Raw genomic sequence first — 21,461 nt, forward strand, 5'->3', positions numbered from 1 at the left:
TTCAGGTAATCTCGCCAGTCTCATTCAGTCTGTGTAATGTTTAGGATGACAACATTGTCTCCTTTTCCGCTTTTCTCTGCCTGCCGGGAACGCTTTGAGGATTTATTGTCTAGCGTGCCCATAATATGTTTAGGCAGCTTTAGGAAACACCAGACAGATGAAAAGATAGAGAGTTTTGAACAACAGAATGTGGCAGTATGTGAATTTGGCAGGTCCACAACTTCAACCACAACATATTTTATTGAATGAAAATACATCCGCAGTAATTCCCCAGAGCGCGTGATGAGACACTATCTCATTTCAGATAGGCTTCAGAAGATCTCACAGGGGTGGAGACTTGTTTCAACAGGCCACAAGTGAATGCAATCTCTTTGGTATCGCTAAGACAACAGAGGGTCTCCTTTTAAGGCGCTCTGGAATTTGGGGATGCTGGGGTGGCTCAGCTGGTGAAGCATCTGCCTTCAGCTCGGGTCCTCAGCCCTGGGATCACCAGTCCTGGTCAGCAGGGAGGCTGCTGCTCCCTCTCCTCTCAGCCTTTGCTTCTCCTCCCTCCCTCCACTCATACTCTCTCTCCCTCTCAAATAAATCAATCAGATCTTTAAAAATAAATAAATAAAAGCTCCGGAACTTGGCACGAATATGGAGCAACAACGAAAAGCAAGGGATTTGTGGGACGGTTGCTGATAATCGAAATCTCGTGAAATCAATCTGGAAAGAGGACAAGTGGGATTTTCTAGAGCTAGAGGGAGAAAAGGCTTACATCTGCATTTCTGCCTACCCTCTGGCACACACATCTAAAGGCTTTGCTCTGTAGACCGACCGTATTGTTGGGTCTCTTTTCTGCACAGCGAATGTGATCTGGGCCACGGTGAGGAGCCTGGACACCCAAGTTTGGTAGAGGGACCTGGCTCTGCTCTGCCATTTCCAGCTGTGTGACCCCAGGAAATGACTTCCCAACCCATCGGTTGCTCCATTTGAAAATGGTACTAGGAAGAGTGCCCAGCACATGGGACTAAATGAGACCCAGTCTAAGAGGCGCTTTGCAAGAGCCTAACACAGAAGGTGGTCAAGAATCAGTGGCTGGTGTGGTTGCCTAAAATCACGTTATTATTTGTAGTTGTGTAAGGAAATGTGTATTAGAAGGAGGTAAGGAAATGTGTTTTATAAGGTGTTAGAAAGGGAAAGACAAAAATATAACGCTCTGAAATTTCAAACTTTAAGGGATTCGAGAAATAGAGAGCAGAGAAAGTATATGAAGTTTTGTGCCATGTGAAGTTTTGTGCTTCTCTGCATTAAAAAAAAAAAACACTGATTTTTCAAAAATCAGATTTTGTGTAAGGGAAGAGCATTTCTTTAATCAAAGGAATAGAGGATGAAAAAGAGAACCAGAAAAAGAAATCATTTCCTTCTTTGTGAAACAAGCATAAGGCATGCTAAGCAAATAGTGCCCTAGGGGAGGAGCTGACCCGAGAAACATCTCTGGAGAAGTACAGGGCATTTCCCGGAGGAGGAAAGGGAGAAGCAGGGCTTTGAACACAGGAGCATTCATCAGAGACTTTATACACAAAAAAAGAGAGGCAGAGAAGGGGATTCTTTAAAGAAACACATCTACAGAGGTACAAGCTTAGACACCAAGGACCTCCAGGTGATGGTATGAACTTAAAAAAATAAAGCTGAGCCCTGAAAGCAAGATTTAGAGATTACTGGTTTGAACACTGTAGGATCTAAAAGCAAGAGAGTAAAGGTGATTACTGGAGTATCAAAAATTCTCAGTAAAAGCCACTGGGGACAGTTTATGGGGAAACCTATGGAACTAAGTCAAATTTCAGCATACCAAAGAGGTGGTGTCAGGTAGATATACATGAAATCCCACATGCCACCGTTTATTCCATTACCTTCTACCCCTTCCCAGGAAATACCAGGAAGGGAGAAACCTTCCTCATCTCCTTCCCTCCTGGAAAAGCTTATGTTAGAATCATTTCCAAATCTCAAGGTTATACTGGATTACAAAGAAGCACAACAAAGAAACAAAGTCAAGCTTAAAAATAAAAACATAAGACTATCTTGATTTTAGCTTAGGTGGTTCACAAAAGCACAAAAGACACAGGATACTTAGTCTTTCCCAAGGCAAAGGACAAGAACAGGAAAGAATATTGCACACCAGGGGCAGTCTTGAAGTACAGAATCTTAGACTGTGATGATATAAGCACATGTTTAAAACCAAATCATTTCCGAGAAGAAACTGCACAAAGAGAAACGTTGCATTGGATAATAACTATAATTACTACTTTTTAAAAAAGGGTCTATCGGGGCTCCTGAATGGCTCAGTGTGTAGGGCATGTGACTCTTGATCTCGGGGCCATGAGTTTGAGCCCCACAGTGGGTGTAGAGATTATTTTAAACATAAAATATTGGGGCCCCTGGGTGGCTCCCCAGGTGGCTACCGGGGTAGAAAATAATTCTTAACACAGGGGAAGGGTTTGCCCATTTTCACTACTGAGTTTCTCGATCACATTTAGAAAAATGAGGAGGATGGGGCGCCTGGGTGGCTCAGTGGATTAAGCTGCTGCTTTCAGCTCAGGTCATGATCTCAGGGTCCCTGCTGAGCAGAAAGCCTGCTTCCCCCTCTCTCTCTGTCTGCCTCTCTGCCTACTTGTGATCTCTCTGTCAAATAAATAAATAAAATCTTTAAAAAAAAAAAACAAAAAAAAACAAGGGGGCACATAGGAACATGTTCGGGACTCACTCTCCGAAGTTAATGAGTAAGTTGTGAATAAAAGTAGCGCTAGAACAGAGGAGGGCAGGTAAAAGGGACAAGGCTGCAGCCCGCAGTTAGGGATAGAGGCACGGAGCATGAGTCACCCCACAGCATTTATCTGTCAGCCCAAAGAGAAAAGAACCAGCCTGGCCTGATGGGTACCATAAAAGGCGAGGCAGAAGGAGGGAGAGGATGCATGAAAGATACCCTTTTAAGAGGAACACAGATCCCATGAGAGCTGCCAGAGACATTATCCCGGTCTTCTACCACCGAGATCTGGTAAAAGAAAAGGCCCTTGTGCTTGTGAACATAAGCAGAAATGTACAAAAACAAAGCCTTGTAAATTTCTAAAGCAGCTCTGTGTAGGCAAAATACTCATAATTTAATGAGGAAACAAAGCAGAGTGATCAGATGAAAACCATGCAGTTGAAACATGCAAGTGCCAGGGAGTATGTCCCTGTGAAGAACCAGCACTGAAAGAAGTGGTGAAGTTTAACACAACTCAGCTGAACACGAAGTAACTTTGTGGGACAGCTGGAAACATTTACATTCTTGTTGGGTACTCAGCACAGATGTGTACGAGGCGCGCCATCTGCTGGCAAGATTTGGTACTGCTATTTGGAAAGCCGTCTTAGAGGAGGTGGGGGGATTCTGGCTGAGGATAGTTTAACCCTCTTTTTCTGGACATTAAGTTGTCGTATCGTTAGTTAGGTTTCAACAGATGCAACAGATATCAGATCTTGGACCTCCGATTTGCTTATTTTCTGTCTTACAATACAAAATAGAATACCTACTTCTGGGTAGGAAGAAATTCTGGATGGCCGGCCCTCCCAGTGATTGCTCTCCTCCTTCTCTCATTACATAAATGAAACCACACAGTATGAATTCTTTGGTCTGGCTTCTTGCACGACACATTTTGTGTGAGAGTCATCCATGATGGGAAGCAGAGGAGCAGTTTGATCATTTCCTTAGTATGAACAGATCACAATTTTATCCATTCTGCTTTTGATGAACAGTTGGGTTGTTTCTGATTTTCGGCTATTACAAATAATGTAAGCTTTGGACATTCTTGGCTGTCTTTCGGTGAACATATGTGTGCATTTCTGTTCTATTTATGGGAAACTGCTATGTCATAGAGTAGATGAACATTCAGATTTTGAAGATAAAGCCAGTTTTCCAAAGCAGTTATACCAAATATATTCGAAATGACAACATATGAGAAAGTATCTGAGACCCTGACATCCTTACCAATACTTGATATTATCAGTCTTTCAAAAAACTTTAGCCAACCTTACGACCCAGCAATTGCACTTCTAGGTGTTTACCCCAAAGATACAGACAGTGAAAATAAGGGGCACACGAACCCCGGTGTTTATAGCAGCAATGGCCACAACAGCCAAACTGCGGAAGGAGCCGAGGTGCCCTTCAACAGATGAATGGATAAAGATGTGGTCCATGTATACAGTGGAATATTACTCAGCCATCAGAAAGGATGAATACCCACCATTTGCATCAACCTGGATGGAACTGGAAAAGATTATGTTAAATGAAATAAGTCAAGCAGAGAAAGACAATTATATGGTTTCACTCCTTTGTGGAACATAAGGAAGAGCGTGGAGGACCACAGGGCAAAGGAGGGAAAACTAGATGGGAAGAAATCAGAGACGGAGACAAACCACGAGAGACTCTTGACTCTGGAAACCAGATGGAGGGTTACAGAGGGGAGGGGGGTGGGGGGATGGGGTGACAGGATAATGGGTATTCAGGAGGGCATGTGTGGCGATGAGCACTGAGTGTTATATGCAACTAATGAATCATTGAACACTACACCAAAAACTAATGATGTATTATATGTTGGCTAACTGGACATAATAAAGAAAAAGATTAAAAAAAATTTAGCCATTCTAGTGGAGCTGTAGTAGTAGCTCATGACTTTTATTTTCACTTCCCTGATGACTGATGAGGTAGAACATTTAGCGTGCTTATTAGCTATGTGGGCATCCTTTTTCTGTGAAGTCTCTTGCTCGCTTTTCTGTGCGGTCACTTGTCTCTTTTATTGATATACAGCAGTTCTTTATAGATTCTAGATACGAGCTCTCTCCTAGTTATGCATATTATAAATATCTTCTTCATCTCTGTGGTATGAAATACTTGGTGATTTAAACACTGAGGAGGGGGTGCTTGGGTGGCTCAGTTGGTTAAGTGTCTTCAGCTCAGGTCGTGATCTCAGGGTCCTGGGGGGAGCCCGCTCCTCCCTTTCCTTCTGTGCTCTCTCTCACACCAATAAATAAATAAAATCTCATAAAAAATAAAGTGTCATTGATGTACGTGCCTTCGTTGTGGCTGCTGTGACATGACCATGGTCCTCTTTTGCTTCTGGACAACAGCCACAGGGAAGCCACGGACACAGCATCGTGGAAAAGCTCCTTCTGCCTGAAGAAGATTCTTCTGGCAGAGAACCCCTGGTCATCGTGTATTCAAAATGACCGAAACTGGAAACTTACTGTGCAGATGACAATTTGATCCGTGCTTGGATTTCTATCCATTCCTCCTTTATAATCCTTCCACACTGCAGCAGCTCCTTTGCAAGTCGCTCTGCCTTTGACAAATTCTCCGAAGCTTCCTTAAATCTGGGCTATGTTCAGGAAACTTCACACATGGTTCTAGATTCTGGGCCCCCAATTCCTGGACATCCTTGGCTCTTAAACTTCCCATCACCCTTCCTGAACCACCAGTCACTTTTTGATTTGGCCTTGAGAATAAAGGGGTGCCTAGGGGGAGCTCAGTGGGTTAAGCATCTGCCTTTGGCTCAGGTCATGATCTCAGGGTCCTGGGATCGAGCCCTGCTTCAGGCTCTCTACTCAGCGAGGAGTCTGCTTCCCCCTCTGTGCCCTGCTCATGCTCTCTCTCTCTCTCTCTTGCTCTTTCTCTCTATCTCAAAGAAATAAATAAACTCCTAAAGAAAAAAAAAGAAAGAAAATTAAATATAATCACTACAGCGGGCATTTCTAGGTGGAAAGATTAGAAACAAAAGGATACTTTTGAAGGGAGAGTAAGGCTCTCCCCATGGTATGGAACAGCTCAATCGAACACTTGAAAACATCTGTGTTGTCGTTATAGGGAGGCGCAATGGAGTTGGTAAGGATTTCTTTGGCTTTTTCCGCATGTTGCCTTGCTTGCAGTGACAGTCCTGCGGACAAAGAAAAAGAGGTCTCAGGTTCTTTCTCACGTCAGTGGGACGGGACTAGAGTTATCTCTGGCTGGGAAATTGAATGAGGTCTCCTTCAAGCATTGGCAAGAGACACACAGAAATGGATCAGGACAGCGTGAAATACTGTCCCGACTGTAAAAACCAAAGGAGTGGTTTTCACCGAGTACATAAGACAACTTTCTCCCCAAATGGCCTTTCTAGAAATAAACAGAGTGAGCGGGAACTGAACAACTTTGAAACCTCACCAATATCAGAGATACAATAGGTTCTAAATAATTATAAGAAAACAAAAGGAATGCAAGGACTATAGCATTCTGGGCAGGAAATTAGATATTCATGAGTTTTTTAATCCTGGCTTTGTGACAGCGGTCTTTAATGAAATACTAAAAATTCTAATTCTTCTGCTTGTTCATCTCTAATCATAACTTGAGATGTATTTTAATGTAATACAAATACAGTGACAATCTACAAAAACTTACAAATATGATTCCAATGACTGAATGGGCTAATGTGCTACAATCTCTTATTTGTACAACGTTATTGACTAACATGAAACAAAATGGAACAAAGAGAAAAGTAATCACTACCAAGCACAAATTCCCCAGTGCATGCCAGAGTTCCTTCATGGGCTTATTAACTTGTGGTAAGGGTGACACTGGGGGTCACGGGTTAGGTTTCAGGGCTTTTCGCCTCCCCACACCCCTGTCCTCCTCCCCCACACCAGCATCCTCTCTTCCACCCACATCCATACACCTTTGGTCTTATATTTTTCCATCGTATGAAATTATATCTCAATCTCTAAAAAAAAAGCTGTCAAAAATATGAAATTAATTCTGTTCCTGTGTTTATAAAACAGAAGACTATATTTTCTTTTTTTTTTAAGATTTTATTTATTTATTTGACAGAGAGAGATCACAAGAGGCAGAGAGGCAGGCAGAGAGAGAGGAGGAAGCAGGCTCCCTGCTGAGCAGAGAGCCCGACGCGGGGCTCGATCCCAGGACCCTGAGATCATGACCTGAGCCGAAGGCAGCGGCTTAACCCACTGAGCCACCCAGGCGCCCCGACTATATTTTCTGATGGAGAAAATCCAGGGTAGGTTCTCCATGTGGGAACGCGTAGAGAATTTTGTCTAATTTTTTTCCGTTTGTTTGTTTTAATGTTTAGTTTAAATTCAATTTAATTAACATATACTGTATGATTAGTTGCAGAGGTAGAATTTAGTGATTCATCAGTTGCATACAACACCCAGTGCTCATTACTTCAGAGAATTTCATCTAATTTTTTTAAAGCACACATGTAATCAATCTACGCGAAATTTACTAGTGCCAATTACGCATGCGATATGACAAAAATAATGGTGTACCGTATTACCAACTTCGGTACATTCCCTCAAGGAACTCAGTCTACCTGAGGCTGTGTGGGTTGAGGTTTAAGAACACAGGCTTCTGGGGGCGCCTGGGTGGCTCAGTGGGTTAAAGCCCCTGCTTTCGGCTCAGGTCATGATCCCAGAGTCCTGGGATCGAGCCCTGCATCGGGCTCTCTGCTCGGCAGGGAGCCTGCTTCCTCCTCTCTCTCTCTGCCTGCCTCTCTACCTACTTGTGATCTCTGTCTGTCAAATGAAATGAATAAAATCTTTAAAAAAAAAAAAAAAAAAAGAACACTGGCTTCTGATATCCAAGTGCCCAGAATGAGTCCCCTGAACCACCACTTATTCTGAAGCCTCAGCTTCCACAACTATAAATAGCGATGATAATATTATGCCCCGTATAGGACTGTGATGAACAATGAATGAGAACATGTGTGGGAGATGGTTAGCATGGCCCCCGGCTTTCAATAAGACCTTCATGAAGAGTAGAGGCTGCTTTCATTCTAAATTGAAAAAGAAAGACTATCATGCAAAAAGGTAGTGGGCTGTGGAAGAAAAGCATCATTTGAAATCCCAGATGCCAGGCCACTAGCACTGGCGTGCAAAATCTGAGGTCTGAGTCTTAGATCATCCACTTCCTAACAATGTAAACTGTGGTAAGCTGTGTCAGCTCCCCTGTCCCCTTTGAGTCTAAAATTATAGGAAGGGGTTAGGGTTTGTTTGTTTTTTTTTCTTTTTAAATATTTTTATTTTTATTTATTTATTTTTTTTAAAGATTTTACTTATTTATTTGACAGAGAGAGATATCACAAGTAGGCAGAGAGGCAGGCAGAGAGAGAGGGGGAAGCAGGTTCCCCGCTGAGCGGAGAGCCCAATGCGGGGCTCAATCCCAGGACCCTGAGATCATGACCTGAGCCAAAGGCAGAGGCTTTAACCCACTGAGCCACCCAGGTGCCCCAATATTTTTATTTATTTATTTATTTGTCAGAGAGAGAGAGAGAGAGAGAGCACAAGAAGGCAGAGAGCACAAGCAGAGAGAGGAGCAGGCTCCTTATTGAGCAAGGAGCCCGATGTGGGACTCGATCCCAGGACCCTGGGATCATGACCTGAGTCGAAGGCAGCGGCTTAACCAACTGAGCCACCCAGGCCTCCCAGGGGTTAGGGTTTGAACTAGATGATCTCCAGGGTCCGCTCTGGCTCCAACAATCTTTGATCTAATAGGTGGGACCAGTCGATAATCAGATTTAGCCAAATGTATTGGGTGGTAATTCTGTGCTGAGCATTGCAGTGTTTTCCATTTCTTGTTATTTTATGTATTCACTGGTCAATCGTGGCAAGTTAAAGTGCCACCATCATCATTATCACTGCTTTTCAGTTGAAGAAAGGAGTGTGGAGACGTACTCTTTACACCTCGTCCTAGGACGCCCAGTCAGAATGAAGAGGACATGCTATCGTGTTGTTTTCGCCCTCTCTGCCTCCATCCCTCTTCCTGTTTTCTTTTGGGGACACCTGGGTCCCTGCACACTCAGTTCATGCAATTTGACCAAGGCCAGCCTGTCCCCCAGGATCCAGTGGAGCCAAGAGGCAGATCTAGATCTAGCCCATCAGACTATTCCTTGCTCTTGACATACCATCCAAGTCAGCCCAATTAGAACCCCCAAACCCTGAGATTTGGGTGGAAAGATGTTCCTTCTGTCCTGGGAATGCTGATGAGAGAAATTTAAAGCTTTGCAAGCCTTGCTGCTGTCATGTGGGCAGAGCCTGGCTAAGCCTGAAGTCCACACAGAGAGAAACAGAGCCGAGCGGTGGGATAAGAGAAAGACACAGAATTGATGACACTGTGTGAACTCCCGGATCCGGCTAAGTCTACAGCAAGTTTTGGCCTTGGCTTTTCAAGCTGTATGAGCTGATACATTACCTTTTATTCACTGCCAGCTTGATTTAGTCTCTTGGTTTGTGTATTTTTTGTGGGGGAGGAGAAGGGCCATGTATAGGCAAGAGATTCTCCATCAAAACAAAGGTGGATGGATCTTATTTTAGGCCCCTACTCCACTGGGCCCCTTCTACAGGGCCTTCCAAGCTAACAGATTCTCTCCCATGAACCCTACTTTTAAGATCATAAAAAAGGGTCCTCCAAAAAAATAAAACAAGATGAAACCAGAGAGGGAGACAAACCATAAGAGACTCTTAAATCATAGAAAACAAACTGAGGGTTGCTGGGGAGGAAGAAGATGGAAGGATGGGGTAACTGGGTGATGGCCATTAAGGAGGGCAGGTGATATAATGAGCACCAGGTATTAGAGAAGACTGATGAATCACAGGCCTGTGCCTCTGAAACCAGTAATACATTATATGTTAATTAATTGAATTTAAATGTTTAAAAAAGAGTCCTCCAAAGTCATCCAAAGGGCTCAAATCTTCCTTCTCTTTTTATAGATCATAGAAAAAATCTGGGGCTCCTGGGTGGCTCAGTGGGTTAGGCTTCTGCCTTTGGCTCAGGTCATGAACTCAGGGTCCTGGGATCGAGCCCCACATCGGGCTCTCTGCTTGGCGGGGAGCCTGTTTCCCTTCCTCTCTCTCTCTGCCTGCCTCTCTGCCTACTTGTGATCTCTGTCTGTCAAATAAATAAAATCTTAAAAAAAAAAAAATCTCACTGACTCTTTCTGAAAGGAGAGGGCTCTTCAATGTGTGGACAGCAGACAATTCAAGAAAGCCTAATGAATCCTTCCAGGCAATTGTGAGTCACATTTGCATGGAAGAGCAGAAACCCAAGGAGTGATCCTCCCGGGTCTGCGAGGAACTCACCTTTCAGCTGGAGGTAGCCCTGAGCCAGATTGACGTGTGCCTCTGCCAGTTTCCAATGGGAGTCGCCATAGCAAATTCTCGTCAGTGCGACACAGCGCACCAGCTCGCGGACCGCCTGTTTATACTGCAATGGAGAGAAAATGGGTTTTACCAGTCAGACAACCGAAAACACGGAGTCAACCTGCACTTCAATTCCGTGTGTATTTCCCGAGTGCCTCCTGAGTGCTGGATGGTCATGGTTGTAAGAACTTGGGGTCCATCAGAGAACAAAACAGGCAAAGATGTCTTTGGGGGGGGGCTGTTCATCGGGTGGGGTAAAAGAGACAATAAATGGCAGAAAGAAGTAGAAGTTACGGTATATTTCAATTTCTAAAACATTTAAGCTTGTAGTACATTATGAAAAATACGATAAATCAAGAAGACATGGAAAAACCAGGGCAGACTTATCACCATTCCCTAGGGTTTCTAGCTCCCCAGCTGTGAACAGCAGCTGCAGCTCAGGTACCAGTGGACAAGTCGGTAGTGGGTTTTCAAGTAATGCTCACTGGTTCTCAACTCAAATACCTTTCTTAGCAGCCTAGGACAACAGCATGGCAATGAGGTTGGCAGGACTGACGAACAGATTTCATTAAAGGAGTGAGAAGTCCATTTATACTCCATGTCAGGACAAAGAACAGGGAGCTGACCTCTCTGGGTCCAGGTCAGCTCAGAGCAGCAATACATTCCCAGCAAGGCTGGTAGTTTTAAAAGATCACTCCAGAGTTCTCTGACTCTTTCCATCCAGCGGCGAAGGTCTATGTCTCCTTCCCTTTGAATCTGGGCTTTACGATGGGCTGATGGAATATGGAGGAAATGATGTGGTGCCAGGTTTGGGGGCCCAGGTCTTAAGGAACTAGAGGCTTCCGCTTTCTGTTTCTATTTGGAACTTGTTATGGGCTGAATTATGTGCTGCCCCCAAATGTTGGAGCCCCAAGTACATCAGAATGTGATGGTATGTGAAGAGAAGTTCTTTAAAGATGTAAGGTGAAATGAGGCAGTTAAGGTAGAGCCCTAATTCAATAGGACTGATGACCTTATAAGAAGAGGAAGAGACACCAGGGTGGGGCACACACAAAGAAAGAAGTGGGGACAGCGAAAGGACACCCTCTGCAAGCTAAGCCTCCAAATGACATCAACCTTGCCAACACTTTGATTTTGGACTTGCAGCCTCTGGAACTCTGAGGAAATAAACTTCTGTTGGTGAAGCCACCCAGTCTGAGGTATTTGGTTATGGCATAATAACCTAACCACTATGCCACGAGGAAGCCTAAGTGGTCCCACGGAGAGGCGCAGGTAGAAAGGCACCAACAGCAGATGCCAATTAGCCAACCAGAGGAGTGAGCCATCTTGGCAATGGGTTCTCTCGGCAGGTAGAGCCCAACTAATGCTGAGAGTTAAGGGAATGGCTTCCATGGAGAGACAGCAAATGAGTAGTGTATGAAAAAGAAAGAAATGATGAAAACTGTGGGGAGTCTAGACAGATAGTCTACCAGAAAGAGAGAGGACCTGATCTGATAATGAGTCTATCCCAACTGCAGATTGCTAAGAAGGGGGCTACATAGATTGAAAGTTAACCCCCGCCCCCTGCTCCCATCATAGCCTTGGTCCTCATTACCTGCAACTGGGACAGGGGTACAAAAGAGCAGCCTGTCCTCCCTTCACCTTCTTTCTTGCTAGAACGCAAAGTGCAAATGTCCCTTTGGCTTTTTGATCTTTATTCTGCCAGTGCCAGTGGCTGCACCCAACAGGCATGGGGAGGAGGTAGAGAGGAGAGAAGTACAAGTAGGCAGGCAGTTTCATAACTGGGATGAGCCTTGGAAATAACCTAATCTGATGCCCTTAATTTAAAGAAGAAATGTCAATGCAGAGAGGTGAGAGGATGTACCACCAAACGATAGAGTCAGAACTCACCAGCAAGCTCCCTGAACCCAAGTCCAGAGCTCTTTCCACAACACTGTCCTTGAGATACCTACAATTTCTTAAACTTCTTAACATTAAAATATGCAGCTCTGATGATCAGTAGGTCTGGTCACATATATATTTAAAAATGGGTATTTAATACCCAGATGTTGGTGTCTAAGCACTATTCTTTGCTAAGAATCCACAACTGTGAATCCACAGTTGGAGCAAGTAAAGTGCCAGATGAATCTGAAAAATTAGGAAAGATTAATGGGGATGTATCAAGGACATGGAGGGAGCCAGCATGAAGGGGCCAATACTGGCAAATACGGGACAATTTAAGTTTTGGAGACGATAATGAATTGCAACATTTTCGAAGCACAATTTCCTGAGCCCATAAATGATATAAATGAGGGAATAACAAAGTGCAAAGGAGGAAAACCTCTTCCTTACAATAATGCCAACACATAAATGCAGAAAGAATGCTTAAGTCAGGGAATCGCCATTTGACAAACATTATAGTAATAACTGATTCAGGCAAGACTCATTAATGGAAGCTAAAACTAGGGAGTGAAGTTTTAATGAGGAATGGGATAGATACAGGGTTTTGATGAATCTTCCCACAAGACACTGACTCATTACAAAGGGAAGAATAGTAATTCCATAGAGAAGCCACTTGCCAGACAGCATCTAGCCAAGTGATCAAAGTTAGTGTCAGAGTAAGAAGACAAGAGGACACTGTATGCCTCCCACTATGATGCACTAAGGCCCCTAGGTCATGTCTGTGGGACTCCGGCCACAAATGAATAACCTTCATCTATTCATGAGGAAACACATGACCAAAGCAATTTGAGAGATATTGTATAAAAGAATTGGAGTGCACTTGTTAGGGACTGAATATTTGTGTCCCCCCCCCCCCACCGCCCCGGGCCAAATTCATGTTCAACATATGCCCCCAAGGTGGCATTTGGAGATAGGGCCTCTAAGGAAGTAATTAAGGTTAAATGAGGTCATAAATGTGGTGCCATGATCCAACAGGATTAGTGTCCTTATAAGAACACCTTTCTCTTCCCCTTTATTCTCCCCCAGCCCCCCCCTCCCCCGCAGAGAGGCCACGTGAGCACACAGCAAGAAAGCAGCCATCTACAACCCAAGGGCAGAGCTCCCACCAGACACCAACCCCGCCGGCACCCTGATCTTGAACTTCTAGTCTCCCAAACTGTGAGAAATAAATGTCTGTTAAGTCGCCCAGTCTAGCCAGAGCAGACGAATGCAGTACTTTTTCCAAAAATATCAAGATCATTAAAGACAAAGACAGGCTAAAGAACCATTTTAGTAGATCAACAAAGGCTAAGAAGACTTGACAACTGTATCCCACATGAATTTATGGAGCAGAGCATGGATCTGTCTGATTTATTTTTTCCTGCCAAAGACATGACTGAGATATTTCGAGAAATATGGGCAAGGTTTGTAGATTACATGAAAATATCATACCAATATTAGTTTCCTAACTTTAATCGTTAGACGGTGGTTACCTGGAGAGTATCCTCTAACGTATTCAGGGGGTAAAAGACAGTAATATCTGTAATTTACTCTCAGACAGTCAGAAAAATAATGACATGCACACAGAGAAATAAAGCAAATGTTAACTGGTGAATCTTGGGGACTTTCCTGTAAATCTGAAAATATTTTTAAAAAGTAGAAAAAAATGGATATTTTAAAAAGCCAATTACATCATGATAATACTTTCCTGCAAACACTTTTAAGGCTTCCCAAGACACTCGGCCAGAGACCTGCAAGGACCTGCAATAGAGAGAGTGAAAACTCTCTCTCTACACCTGTTTCACATCAGACCCAGTCCCCTCTTTCACTGCAAACACTTCACACTCATGCCCACCTCAGAGACTTTACATGTGCTATTCCCTCTCCCTGGAACTCTTCTCCCTTAACTCCTCCATGCTGGCTCCTTCCCTTCCTAAGGTCTCAGCTCATATGTTCCCTCCTCACAGACAGGCCCCTCCTCTTTCCTTAATGTCACAACTTCTGTTCATGTATTTACAGTGCTGACTGCAACTGCTTAATTAAGGCTTCTTTTTTTCTTTTTTAAGATTTTATTTATTTATTTGACAGAGATCACAAGTAGGCAGAGAAGCAGGCGGGGGGGGGGTGGAGGGGGCTCCCCGCTGAGCAGAGAGCCGGATGCGGGTCTTGATCCCACAATTCTGGGATCATGACCTAAGCCAAAGACAGAGGCTTTAACCCACTGAGCCACCCAGGCACCCCTAATTAAGGCTTCTTAATTAAGTCTTAAGAATTAAGGCTTAATTCTCTCACAGATCTGGGCGGGGGGTGGGGGGAGGGCGCGGCAGAGAGAGGCTGCCAGCCTACTGTGTACTTCACACAGAGCCTGGCACATAGTGGATACTGAACAAATATGGGTTGGATAATGATGAAGTCCATGTTCAAAACCAGAGTCTCGTCTCCTCTCCATAATCCTGCTCTTCATCCTGTAGTCATCACAATTAGGCAAACGCACTGGCAAGCCTCCCACCACCATGCAGGCTCAGAGCTAGGTCATGAACTGGATACACCCCCTCCCCCAATGATTGGTTCTTGCCTCGACAACCCCTTCATTGCCGCCGTGATTCACATTTCCAAATTCCTGTCATATCTCAGCATCGCAGCTGCCTCTGTTGTAGTTCAGACTCTTAAAATTCCTTGCTGGGGTTGTTATTTTTTAAAGATTTAGAGTGGGGAGGGGCAGTGGGAGAGAGAGACTCTCCAGCCCAGTCCTCGCTGAGCAAGGAGCCAGAAGCTCGGGGCTCCATCCCAGGACCTGGAGCCAAAATCAAGAGCCACATGCTCAACCCCACACAGGACCTGCCACGTAAGTGGTGGTAGAGGAACGCATATTGAATGAGCGAGTGAATGAGCAAAACTCTGAGGACAGAATGGGAACAATGTATGTGGAAAACATGATCAAGAATGTAAGAATTGTTAAGCGCTGTAGAAGTTCCACCTTTGTGTTCTGTTGCAGTGCCTAGACCCGACACTAGGGGGAGCTCAGGAACTATGTACGCAGCGGTGGAAAAAGACTCCAGGAGGTCAAACCTACAACCAGTTGGTCTAGTATACACTCGCTGAAGGTCAGGGTAAACCTATTTGTTCATTTGTCATTCATTCAGCAAGTATAATGCTGACTGTGCCAAGCGCTGTGCCCGGAGCCTGGAGGGCTACACCCGCTCGTTACTCCATGTACTCTCTTGTACCAAACTCCTGAGGCTAGAAATGTAACCTAAACTCTCATCAGTTACCAGAGTGCATGCATAGAAAAGGAAGGCTCCTTACTTCGTGACTGCTAGAATAGGACTTCGCTTTCTCTTCACAATGGTGGAGTTTCTCTCGAGGAGGTTGGAATAGCGCTGTCTGAGGCAGCTTGTTTTGGATCTTCTTTCTAGGCGTTATGCTGACAGCAGCAACAATTTCATCTAGGTGATTGGATATGGGGGTTTCCTTTGATTCTTGCATATTTTTATATACATTGTCCTCTAAATAAGAAAATAAAGGTGTTGAATGGTAATTTCCATATTTACTTAGACAAATATACATTTTTCGAAACTGATGCTAAATTTAGGAAAATTCCAACACTCTACCCATGAGTTCTTTGAAATTAGTAGCACTCCATCCAAAAATATCCTGACAAGTAGTACTAACTTCTTTTGAAACTATCAGGCTGATTTCCAATTTTAACTAAACCAAACATTCCTTGTTCATTAAAATATACATATTTATACATGTATTTTATATATGTATATACAGGAGAAATCGAGCAAGCCCAAACAACTCTCAAAGAACCCAGATTATATCCCCTGAACCCCAATTGACTTTGAAGCAGTGAAACAATGACTTTAATAAGGAATAACTTATTAATAAGTTATTATTATTTAATAACTTTTATTTCTACTCAAGATGGGGCAATAGGGACAAGATTTATTCTCTTGCCTGAAATAGACAATCAACCAACACACACACACACACACACACACAAAGACGTTATGGAACAATGGTTTTCAAGAGATAGGATATCAGATGTGATCACGGAAAAAAGAAACAAAGTGAGACCCATGATTACCCCAGCTTATTGCTTTGAGAAAGTTTCTAGGACATACAAGGAGCAGAAACACAGAAGTAACCATGTAGACTCTCTGAGTTGAGAAAACTAGAGCTGAGGACCTGGGGAGAATAGGTAGCTAGAGTTCATAGGATAGATTACTGGAGAGGCTAGAGATGCACAGAGAGGATCCTGTGATTAGCAGAGAGATCCTTACAACATGGAGAGAAAATACTGATCGGCATGTGTATAAGAAAAATATTTGAGTCTGGGAAAAGAATCCTAATAATATTGAAGGGAACAGTGTCTGGCATTCACACAGAGCTGGCAATGCCTGTTCCCACCAAACAGACTGGAAAACTCGTAATTCATAATGCATTGGGTAAAGCACTCAGAAAGGTTTTGTTTCTGTAGTGTGAAATTACTACCCCTAGACTGAGCACTGCTTAGACTCACCTAACAAAGCATAACAATAAGACCTAGAAGGATCAGCCTATTTCTAAGTAACTTAACTGCCCCAGAAGACAAAACTCAAGGATGTATAGGACATAAAAATAGCTAGCATGCAAGAAGGTAAAATTCATAAAATTTGACATCTAATCAAAGATTACAAGGCATGCAAAGGGACAGGCAAACCTGGGCCATAATGAGAACAATAATGAATCACTCAAAACCCAGAATTGACACAGATGTTAAATTAGTAGAAAAGTATTAAAGTAGTTGTTATAATTGTATTCCATATGCTTAAATAGTTAAGTGGAGACACAGAAAATATTTTAAAAGGCTGAAATTCAGTTTCTAGATATGAAAATTACATGTGAGATGGAAAATAGACTAGATGGGATTAATGACAGATTAGATATTACAGAAGAAAAGATGACTGAACTTATAGATTTAGCAATAAAAACGATCTAAAAAATCATAAGCTATGAAACAACTTCAAATTGCCTAATATATATAATTTGAGTCTCTATAGGAAAGCAGACTGTAGCAGAGACAGGAAAAATATTTGAAGAAATAACAGCCCCCAATTTTCCAGACTTTAGGAAAAGCAAAAATCTGGAGATCCAAGAAGTTCAATGAGCATTACACACAAGAAACAGAGAAAACTACACCAAAACACAGCATAACCAAATTCCTTAAAACCAGGGTAGAGAGAAAAATCTTAAACATAGGAAGAAAACATATTAGTATGAAAAAATAAATATATAGATGACAGCAGATTTCTTGGGGGAAAAAAAGCACATGAGAAGGGAGCAAAACAACATACTTACAGTATGGAAAGAAAAAAAGTTGTCAAGCTAAAATTCTGCACCAGTGAAAAGATATCTTTCAAAACCAAAAACTGAAAGAATTAATCATCAGCAGATTTGCACTCCAATGTTCTCCAAGAATTATTAAAGGAAGACTTTCAGAAGGAAGGAACATGGTAGCAAATGGAAATCTAGATCTACACAAAGGAATGAAGACAATGGGAATGATACTTATATAGGCAAATATGTAAGACTGTTTTCATATTACTTAAATCTCTTTAAAAGATAATCAACTTTTTTTTAACAAAAAAAAAGTACTGTGGGACTTGTAACATATGTATAAGTGAAATGTATAACAGTAGCATAAAGGCTAGGAAGGAAGGAATGGAATTGTCAAATTCTTACACTGTATGTGGAGTGGTATAATATTAATTGAAGGTAAACCTAGCCAAAGATGTATAGTATAAACCCCAAGTAACCATTAAAATAACCAAATAAAGAATTTTAGGTAATAAGCCAGCAAAGGAAATAAAAGGACTCATAAAAACAACCCAGTAGAAACTAGAAAAAAGTAGGGAAAGAGAAAAAAGAACATATGGGACAAATAGAAAATAAATAGCAAGATGACAGACTTAACTCTAACTGTATCAGCAATCACATTAAATGTAAATGGTCTAAACACCCCACTTAGGAGATAGACATCAAGAGACTGGATAAAAATGTAAAACCCAACTGTATGTTGCCTATAAGAAATTCATTTCAAATAGAGAAAGACAATTAGATTAAAGGTTAAGTGATGGAAAACTATATACTAAAATTAGTCAAAAACAAAGTTGGATTGTCTCTATTAATACTAAAGTAAATTGTACAGCCAAGAATATTATCAGAAAAAAAGGTCATTTTATAGATATAAAAGGTCAATCAGTCATGAAGACATAATCATTCTAAGTGTTTATACACTTAATAACAGTTTTGAAATAGGACACCCCAAACTGATGGACTTGCAAGGAGAAATAGACAAATCCTCAATTATAGTCTGAGATTTAAATACCTTGCTCTTAATAATTTATACACTAAATAGGCAGAAAGTCAGTTAAGGATACATAAGACATGAACTACATCATCAACCAACTTGATTTGACATTTACTAGAACACTCTACTCAAGGAGAGTAGAATAACACTCTTTTCAAGTGCACATAGACATTGACTAAGGTTCTGTTCTGGGTCATAAAACAAGTTTCAGTAAATTTATGAGGATTTAAGACATACAAAATATATTGTACGACTACAATGGGATTAAATTTTAAGTCAATAAAAGAAAGATACCTGGAAAATGCTCAAGTATTTGGAAACTAAACAACACGCTTCTTAAAAAAAAAAAAAAAATCCAACAATGGTTTAAAGAAGAAATCAAAAAAGAAATTTGAAAGTAGTTTTAACTGAATGAATACAAACACAACACATAAGAATTTGGGAATGCCACTAAAGCAGTCCTTATGGAGGATTTTTGACATTAAAGGCATATATAAGTAGAAAGTTCTCGAGGTCATGACCTTAGCTTTTACCTTCGGCAACTAGAAAAAAAGAGCAAAGTAAGTTCAAGGGTAAACAGAAGAAAGGCATAAAGTAAATAATAAAGCTCGCCTCACAAATCCATGAAATAAACATAGAAAAAACAAGAGAGAAAAAGCAATGAAACCAAAATTTGGTTGAGACCAATCACATCGATTAAATGTCTACCCGGACTAATCAGAAAAGGAGGAGAGAAGACACAAATCACCAATATCAGGAATGAGAGCGATGTCATCACTATAGATTCTATAATTATTGTATGTTTAATACAGGAGTGTTATGGAAATTTTATGCCAATACATCTGACAACTTAGATGAATGGACAAATTCTTTTAAAGACACAAAATACTAAAGCTCACTCAAGAAGAAACAGATACCTGAATAGCACTATATTTATTAAAGAAACCGAATTTGGGGGGAGTCAAGATGGCGGAGAAGTAGCAGGCTGAGACTACTTCAGGTAGCTGGAGATCAGCTAGATAGCTTATCTAAAGATTGCAAACACCTACAAATCCAACAGGAGATCGAAGAGAAGAAGAACAGCAACTCTAGAAACAGAAAATCAACCACTTTCTGAAAGGTAGGACTGGCGGAGAAGTGAATCCAAAGAGACGGGAAGATAGACCGCGGTGGGGAGGGGCTGGCTCCTGGCAAGCGGCGGAGCAATGGAGCACAAAATCAGGACTTTTAAAAGTCCGTTCCGCTGAGGGACATCGCTCCAGAGGCTTAACCGGGGTGAAGCCCACGCGGGGTCAGCGTGGCCTCAGGTAGGGTCACAGAAGGATCGGGGGTGTCTGAGTGTCACAGAGCTTACAGGTATTAGAACGGGGAAGCTGGCTACAGAGACAGAGCCTAGGAGTAAGCTCTAAGCTCGGGGTTACCTTGAACCGATTGCAGGCTTGGTCAGCTCGGAGCACGGCCGCAGGCTCGGTCAGCTTGGAGCACGGCCGGAGGCCAGGGTGATGGGAGTAATTGGGCGCTGTTCTCTGAGGGCGCACTGAGGAGTGGGGCCCCAGGCTCTCGGCTCCTCCGGGCCGGAGACCGGGAGGCCGCCATCTTCATTCCCGCCCTCCGGAACTCTACGGAAAGCGCTCAGGGAACAAAAGCTCCCGAAAGCAAACCCGATCGGATTACTCAGACCGGCCTGGGTAAGGGCGGTGCAACTCCACCAGGGGCAAAGACACTTGAGAATCACTACAACAGCCGCCCCCCCCCCCCACCCCCAGAAGATCAACAAGAAACCCAGCCAGGACCAAGTTGACCTACCAAGGAGTGCAGGTTCAATACCAAGGAGAGCAGCGGAATTCCAGAGGAGGAGAAAGCAAAGCATGGAACTCATTATTTTCTCCCCATGATTCTTTAGCCTTACAGTTAATTTTTTTTTCTTTTTCAATTTTTTTTCTCTTCTTCTGCTAAAATTTTTAAACTTTTACCCTTTTCTTTTTTAACGTTTTTTAAGTAGTTTATCTAATATATATATATTTTTTTCCTTTTTATATTTTTTCTTTATTGGTTTTCTTTTTTTAATTGATTCTTTCTTTCTTTTTTTTGTTTTTTCTTTCTGAACCTCTTTTTATCCCCTTTCTCCCCCCTCACGATTTGGGATCTCTTCTGATTTGGCTAAAGCATATTTTCCTGGGGTTGTTGCCACCCTTTTAGTATTTTACTTGCTCCTTCATGTACTCTTATCTGGACAAAATGACAAGGCGGAAAAATTCACCACAAAAAAAAGAACAAGAGGCAGTACCAAAGGCTAGGGACCTAATCAATACAGACATTGGTAATATGTCAGATATAGAGTTCAGAATGATGATTCTCAAGGTTCTAGCTGGGCTCGAAAAAGGCATGGAAGATATTAGAGAAACCCTCTAGGGAGATATAAAAGCCCTTTCTGGAGAAATAAAAGAACTAAAATCTAACCAAGTTGATATAAAAAAAGCTATTAATGAGGTGCAATCAAAAATGGAGGCTCTCACTGCTAGGATAAATGAGGCAGAAGAAAGAATTAGCGATATAGAAGACCAAATGACAGAGAGTAAAGAAGCTGAGCAAAAGAGGGACAAACAGCTACTGGACCACGAGGAGAGAATTCGAGAGATAAGTGACACCATAAGACGAAACAACATTAGAATAATTGGGATTCCAGAAGAAGAGGAAACAGAGAGGAGAGCAGAAGGTATATTGGAGAGAATTATTGGAGAGAATTTCCCCAATATGGCAAAGGGAACAAGCATCAAAATCCAGGAGGTTCAGAGAACCCCCCTCAATATCAATAAGAATAGGTCCACACCCCGTCACCTAATAGTAAAATTGACAAGTCTTAGTGACAAAGAGAAGATCCTGAAAGCAGCCCGGGAAAAGAAGTCTGTAACGTACAATGGTAAAAATATTAGATTGGCAGCAGACTTATCCACAGAGACCTGGCAGGCCAGAAAGAGCTGGCATG

General features: G+C 42.3%; 1 protein-coding gene across 6 annotated transcripts in view; it reads right to left on the reverse strand.

The window, feature by feature from the left end:
* The window catches only part of TTC23 (tetratricopeptide repeat domain 23), a 105,415-nt gene that overhangs the window by 64,997 nt on the left and 18,957 nt on the right, over nt 1-21,461 (reverse strand). For all 6 annotated transcript variants that reach the window (XM_047736381.1, XM_047736382.1, XM_047736378.1 and 3 more), the window contains exons 2-5: nt 15,427-15,626; nt 10,141-10,264; nt 5,798-5,948; nt 5,263-5,388 (exon numbers count right to left, since the gene is read on the reverse strand). In XM_047736381.1, coding sequence (XP_047592337.1) covers nt 5,263-5,388; nt 5,798-5,948; nt 10,141-10,264; nt 15,427-15,606 — 581 coding nt within the window. In that variant the 5' untranslated portion in view covers nt 15,607-15,626. The remainder of the gene's footprint in view (nt 1-5,262; nt 5,389-5,797; nt 5,949-10,140; nt 10,265-15,426; nt 15,627-21,461) is intronic.

Source organism: Lutra lutra, chromosome 7 (assembly GCF_902655055.1).
Source record: "Lutra lutra chromosome 7, mLutLut1.2, whole genome shotgun sequence".
NCBI lineage: Eukaryota > Metazoa > Chordata > Mammalia > Carnivora > Mustelidae > Lutra > Lutra lutra.